Below are 7,606 nucleotides of genomic sequence, written 5' to 3'. Positions count from 1 at the left end.
TGTACTTAAGTACAGTAACGAAGTACTTGTACTTCGTTACTTCCCACCACTGCATTTCAGAAATGAACAACAGGATGGCTAATTAACTAAAAACAATAGCAATACAGTTGGAGTTGAAGCCAAAATAATATTTTCAAACAAAATCCACATATTCTGTGTGGAATTCATACATCTTGCATGTTGAATTTTGTTTTCTTCACAAATCACACCAATTCGGGACATAGAACAGATATCAGTTACCCCACTGTGCATTAAAGTTGAAGATGCATCAGACTCTAATGTCATAAAACAATATCGACTTATCAGTCTATGTGGACAGCTGTAACATTATACTCAAATCATGAATCAACCATCAGCATTCAAATTTAATTCTGGATTATTTCAACATTTGATGGATTTGTAAAACAACACAAGAGTATTACCGTGAATAAAACTCTTTATTAATCATTCTCATCCAAGCGAAACTTTCACATGCTCTGACTTCAAAATACAAGTGCGCATTAAATCCTTAAAAGGGTTTTATATGCCTCATGTTTTGAGACACCAAGGTGCCAACTGTGTGGGTATGACTTTTCTCTGGCAAAATCTAGAGTTCACCTGCATAAAGACCGTTCTGTACGTTCATAGTTCAAATCACCCGAGGTTTGTGTGCTTCACTGCACCTGTAATGTAAGAAAATCGCTTCTAATGCTGCGATGAATAACAAAATATTTCCGATGTTTTCTTAGATGAATCACCCAGTTAATTTTATTGTCCTTCAAATCAGTTTCACTGATGTTTGTTATTTCAGGCTTATTCTGCTGTCTGTACGCAATACACCTAGAATCTATTTGGTCGAGTCCCATTTCAATGATCGATGGAGCCAATTCATTTGACTCTTCAATAACACCTCTTTAATGAGACCTCAGTGTTTCAAATCAGTTTGAACACATTTGTTTCACATCATTGGAGGGCATTACCCCCCCCCCCCGAGGTAAAAGTTTAAACCCAATGCAGAGAGTAAAGGGGAATGAGGAACTGTGGGTTACTGGTGAGTGTGCCACTCACAGGAGGCCTTCATTGATTTATGATAATGACTGCTGCCCTCAGCTTCTTCCCAGTATTTCCCTTTGACAGCAAGAGGTCAGCAAACCTCACAGCTTCACCAGATACTGTCACACAATCCTGATATTAGCCCCCCTCACTCCGCCCCCCTCATTGAGTTTGTCATTTAAAAAGCAGTTTGATGTCCCCTAAGGACATCAAATTGGTCCTTCTCAGAATAAAGTGCATTTTTTTTTCTTTTTAACAAATCCCATAAAGGAGTTGTTTTCCATATCTTAGACTGGTCTGTGTACAGCAGTGGCAAGTGTTTACCTTCACAAATGCATCACTTCATTGTATTTACAGCCTGGAGTAATCTGATTCTGATAGGGCTATTTAGATCCCCTGCTGTTTATTCTTCTTAAAAAAGATGATGTCTATTTAGTCATAGTGCTGATATAATACCGGTTTTCAAGAACCAGAACTAATGCCAGCTCTGGTCCTGGTTGTTGAAAATCTCTTGCGTGTAAAGAAGGGTTCTTTGAGCATTTGAATAGACTGTCAGTGGTCACACTAACAATGATTATATTGGATGAGCTCTGTGATGGACTGGCCAACCGTTCAAGATTTACCCTCCCCTTTGCACGCCAGCTCCTCCCGCGTCCCTTCAAGGATAAGAGTGTATAGACAGTAAATGGATGAATTTTGCTTCTGGATAGCAGCTCACTGCTGTATTTTATGGCGCTTGGCATCTCAACAGAAACCCTCCAGCTCTTCTGAGTTGCCCTAGCCTTTATTTAATATTCATTTCTCAGCCCAAACAGCATCAGTCTGTCCAGCTTTGTTGCAACAGAAAAAGATCCCCAATCTGGGTTTGATGGGCTCGTAAACCCTGAGCCTCTTAGCTTGGTGAGGACCGCCTCCATAATGATCAGATGGCTTTATTGGCCCAAAGATTGAGGCGGCAGACCGTCAGGGGCCTCGTTACAGGCCTGATTTATCCTCAACCCCCCCCTGGGAGTCATCTCCGTCGGTCGGGCTCAATTGTTGGAGCCAGAGTGCTACAGTGTGGCAGAACATTGTTGTGTCTAACTGTGGGGCTCCTGTAGATACCCCCACCGTTTCTGCACCATCCCTGTACCTATCACACTCTAATGAAGCTCCAAACACAGTGCAATGGGTTTATGTCTGCTCTCATCAATTATCTGTTTCGTGATGCTCTTTTTATCCCCCTGCATCACCTCTTACCACTGACATCAGTCACATTGTAATTAGTGACTTACAGCTCCGCTAAGCAGAGTTGTTGATCTGGCAAAGACCTGTGCACCATGTGGGCTTTAGGCAGCCAAAATATTTCATGAGCTCTCATTGATTCACCAATTGGGCATTTTTGTTTTGTTCTTTTGCTTCCATTTGTGTATTGGAAAATTTAGACTGGAGAGCATCCTTCAAATTGAGACAAAATACAAGACATTTCACCAAAAATAAAATTCTTGTTTGCATTAAATGTAAGCTATTCTCATTTAACATTCTTCATATGGGAGCATCAATTGTAGGTAACTATAATGAATAGGCTTAAAATAGGAATTTTGTTTTCTGAATTGAAGGATAAGAGGGTGTATAGACAGTAAATGGATGAATTTAAAAGCAGAGTCTACTGCAGTGAGGCTAAATATCTTTTCAACTTGCAAAATATCTATATGTAACTGGAAATCTCAATGGAAATATCGCATTCTAAATTGTCCTGTCAGTATTATTAATGTGCACAATGATACTGATATGCAGCCCTTACTTTAAAGTCCATCTATTATTTTAAAGCTCTGCATCTTCTTGGTGTCTCTTTTTAGCATTCGCTCACCCAGGAACTGTGCTAATGTAGCTATCCAAAGAAAGAAGCTACTGCAGGAGTTTTTGGCAATACAAGCTGATGTTTTAACATAAATCTTGCCTATTTAGATTTGTGTGCAGAATAAACTTATTTTATGTTTAATTTTAGATTTTCCATTGACTATTACAGGCCAGTCCGGATTATCAATGCAGTTTTGGGATCATAGTTCTTTGAAATGGCTAAAATGGAAAAAATGCCTAATATCACCTTTTTCTCTGCAGACATCAAATAGACAGGCACACGAACTGTAGCTGAGAGAAAAGTCATTGTGACTCTGTTAGTTATTGTTATTCAGTGGGTTAGTTTAGCTTAATATAAAAAAAAATTGCAGAAATTGTAAACCAGTTTTATAGGTCAAACAAATATGTTAAACATAAGTAACCTCCCATAAAATTCTTACATGTTCATGCATGTAAGGAGTGTATTGCATTCCAGTGGATGTAACAGTATCTGAATATATGACTCCTGCTTATCTATCCCCATTGTGTGACTGAAAAGCCTTTATCTGCTGCCAAATAAAAAAAAAAAAAAAGCTCCTAATTTTTTTTTTTGTTATTGATTTGGTGTGGATTGCTTTAGTTTTGAGTTAAGTTGCTTTTGGTTTAGTCTACTCATGTATTACATTTTTTTGTTGCAATAAAAAAAAATCGAAATGAAATGTGCATACAGAATTTGATTAATCAATTTGGTGCAAATGTGTTCACCATTATAACTGTTACATAGTCTTTGGTCATGTTTAAGGTAAACACCACCCCATCTACTTTCTACCCTTTGTTTACTCTTGTTTTGGGTCCAGGTGGGGCTGGTGCTTAGACAATAAAAGGGTGTTATTCATAGAAGTACAAAGAATGTAAGACATCTAACAAAGGTGTGTCAAGATTTTAAATAATTATGCTGGCATTCAAGGCTGATGCACAAATGTCTGTCTGAAATTCGAACATAAGTGTCTCTTTTTAGTGTCACCCTGCCCATGATGGAAAATTCTTCATGTTTTAAGCATAAACATTTAACCTCAGGATGTTAATGCATTGACAACCTTATGTCGACGCTTTCTATGCCTTTATTTCTTGCAGCAATAGTGAGGCTTGACTTAGCGCCTTCACCTAAAACCACTACAGCCCGATTTACAGCAGCTTAGTGATTGCATGCAAAATTGAAAGAGAAATAATATGTTAACCTTATTCCCAGAAAAACAATCAAACACGTTCACCTTGTTCCTCCCACTGCCATCACCCTGAGCACATGGGAGAGTCATCCCAGTTATCTCTCTCTTTTATTCATGATGCATTAGAGACATTGCAGCATTGCAGAAATGAAGGACAAGGTCTTCATTATTCAGCCTACACAGCAATGGAGGGACGATTTTATTTTATTTTTTTTGTGAATGTAGAATGATTTGCATGAACAGAAAATAAATTAGAAGCCTTACTAAAAAACATAGAGTAATTTAATTCTGGATGTGACACAAATTTCTCTTCTGATTAGAATCACAAAACATTTGAGGAATCTTGGAAATCATTTTCCTCAATGGTCAGCCTACTTACTATAAACCACATTGGCCTGTTTTGTTTGTTTGTTTGTTTGTTTGTTTGTTTTTTGTGGATTTTATCTGCACAGACCAGGCTGATCACAGCTTAATTCGCATGACATGATTGAACAAACTTAAAGGTCTGAAAAGCCAAAATCTCAGAAAGCAGTTTGGCTTTGTGATTAGAAGTTTTAATATTTTACTCATGTGTCTCAGGTTACTGTGGATCATGAATACTTTTATGGCTGTGCTGTGTGTGCAGCTGCTTTCTACCTTTTTTTTTTTCCCAACATGACATTTTCCACTGATAAACAGAAATGTAACACTTTTATTTGCAGCCTCTCTGATCGATTTGTTTGTGTCTTCAGTGCTCCAGCTTGTTCTCTGCACACTGTTACACTGCTGGTTCTCATCAGGTGAAAACTGCCTCCTCCGCAGTTTCAATATGCAAATAGAAGAAAGCCTTTTCTTTGCCACCCGCCTCCCCCTCAGTGTAAAGGATTAAATATTCATGATCTCCATGATTACAGTGCATTATACTGAAGTGGTATTCAGAAGCGTGCCTTCAATGCACACTACCATAGTGCTTTGAACTGTTGATGTTTAGGGCCCTGTCAGTGGATTAGTGGCTTCCAGGGATTATTTAGGGGACACATTAACACCAGATTTGGTGTTTGTGTCAGAATGAGGGAGTACTGTTAAAGCGGAGCATATGGTGCTAGTTTTAGAGAGGCTGGATTAGGAGTTACAGCTCTCTTGGGTCCCCCCTTGCATCTATTATTGATGTTATAAAGGATCTGATAGCCACTCAGTTTATATTTGTTTATATGCAGTTTTCCTTTTCTCTTTTTTCTTTTAATATTTGTAAGATTATCATTTTCTTCTATATTCGGTGTGCTTCTCTCTCTCTCTCTCTCTCTCTCTCTCTCTCTCCCTCTCTCTCTCTCTCTTTCTCTCTCTCCTCAATTTCTTGTCTTTGTTTCCTTGCTGTTTTATACTTGTGTTTTCGTCTTTATCATGTTGAGGACAATATTTTTGTTGAAATCTCCTTTGTTGTATTAGTTTTGTTGGTGGGTTATAGCTTTCACTTACACTGATCTTTGTTGATGTTTTTGCTGTTTCAATCTTTATGGCAGCAGTTTCAGCAAGATGTCTCTTTGATTATAAGACAATCTAGAATCACCTTATATTTGCTAATATTTATGCCTGTCCATCTTTACCATTTTTTTCTTTTATGCATTTATTTATTTATTTATTTGTAGGTATCTCCTAAACCAAAAGAAATGTAATTGACTTCAAAAGATCAATTATATTTTGTGAATGCTTACTTTTTTTTTTTTTTTTTACCTATACCATTCCCACGTGTTCTAGGTTTGGCGGGGCACTCTCGCTAGAATGCGATACCGGCGGATGCGCGCTGCCCTCATAATCCTGCGGGCCTACCGACGCTACAAGGTCAAGTCCTACATCCGCGAGGTCAACCGTCGCTTCAAAAATGTTCGCTCCATGAAAGACCATGGCAGACACGTGAAGTGGCCGACACCTCCTAAAGTCCTGCGCAAGTTTGAAGAGGCAATGAAGAGCATCTATAACAGGTATTCGACCAGGACATCTAGTGATGCGCCAGTCGGAGGTCTGACGCCGATTTACAATCTGTAGTTTTTGTCAAACTTTAATTGGCCGATGCTAGTTTTATTCAATTAAGATTTGTTGCTAAAGACTATCATTTTCAGCGTACAGCACATTTTTCTTGCTAACCTGCTGTGAGGTTAGTACGTTGCATAGCTTTTTGGGTTTTTTTTACCTGTTAAGGTCAGGTCTGGGTCAGTCAGCTTATACATTGGTATTTATTCATCAACTTGACAACACAGTTATGCATTGACGTCATGTGGCAAATGGCTTCAATTCTTACCTAAAAACATTGGATAGCAATAAATAAATATATTTATTCCATTTATTCTAGTTGCACATTTCTACAAAGTTTGGAGTGACACTTGGTTTTTCATAGCTGTTATTAAACGATCCCAGATAAATGCTACATTGATCTGATTTATAGCTCTTACTCGCATCCTGGACTCATTTTGGAACGGCGGGTGTTGATCTGTGTCTCAAGAGTCACTGATGCTGAAAGCAACAGCACTCCTAGGAGTGAGTCGCTGAGCATTAGTGGATGTAATTTGGGCTAACATCTTAGTTTTGGATCCCACTTTTGGAATGTTAACAGCTAGGATAAAATAAAAAAATGTTCAAATGGTGCAGTTTATATCTTCCTGAAGCAGCTGTTGTTTTAAAGTGAAACTCAAATCTCCAGTTACTCATAGAAAAAAGAGAGGTCATGAATATTTTGGACATGATGCTTAATTTGCTTAAAGGAAATCTCACTGTAAACAACACATGGTCCAGAGGGTTACTAAGAACCAGATGTGTCCCTTTTCGAGCTGTTTACACCTGTTTCCCGTGGCTTCAGGCTCACGCTGGGTATTGATTTTATTTCTCCTCCATGAGGGACTCATCTCTGTCTTTCATCTTTGTGTCAGTTTTTTTCCCACCCTTAAGGCAGCCTTAGATAGCTAGCCTTCTTTCAGAATCATGTTGGCTGTCGGGATTTATGAGTGAAAAGGCATCGAAAAATAGCACAATGCAGCTGGTGTCTGCTAACCCGTCGACAGAATGAAAGCTTTGAGCGGAGGCCTTGATGGAGAAACTTTTCATTTCTGCGATGGGTTTTTGGTCTTTATGAATGACCATGCCCTTGGATGTTTCCGTCAGGTGGTGGGCATGGACGCTGATCAAAGGCCTTTCTCCAGAGGAGACTCTGCAGGTCAGGGCCAAGGTAGCCAGCCTGGAGGCCCTGAAGGGCCACAGGGCCGACTTGGGCTTGCAGAGAGCCTGGGAGGGAAACTATGTGGTGAGTAGGTGAAGGAGAACCAATTGGATTAAATTAGTTATACAGATAAAGAAACAGACTCATAATATTTAAATCAATGTGAAAATGCTCCTAGTTATGCTTGTGTTTGTGTGTTATTATGTTTTTGTCCTTTTTATCTTTTTGCCTTTTTAATGGACTGATTGAAGGACAATTAAATTGTGTTCTACATATTGCAATGGCATTAATGATGATTTTTCACCATACATGGCAGTGGATATGCAGCTAAATATACTATTAC

General features: G+C 38.8%; 1 protein-coding gene across 1 annotated transcript in view; it reads left to right on the top strand.

Moving 5' to 3' along the window:
- The window catches only part of myo1d (myosin 1D), a 108,361-nt gene that overhangs the window by 64,735 nt on the left and 36,020 nt on the right, over positions 1-7,606 (top strand). The window contains exons 17-18 of the mRNA XM_015028551.1: positions 5,811-6,034; positions 7,209-7,347. Coding sequence (XP_014884037.1) covers positions 5,811-6,034; positions 7,209-7,347 — 363 coding nt within the window. The remainder of the gene's footprint in view (positions 1-5,810; positions 6,035-7,208; positions 7,348-7,606) is intronic.

Source organism: Poecilia latipinna, unplaced genomic scaffold, assembly GCF_001443285.1.
Source record: "Poecilia latipinna isolate Pla-1442-1.1 unplaced genomic scaffold, P_latipinna-1.0 Scaffold128, whole genome shotgun sequence".
NCBI lineage: Eukaryota > Metazoa > Chordata > Actinopteri > Cyprinodontiformes > Poeciliidae > Poecilia > Poecilia latipinna.
The sequence above is the reverse complement of the archived record's forward strand: the minus strand, read 5'-3'. Positions and strand labels throughout refer to the sequence as shown.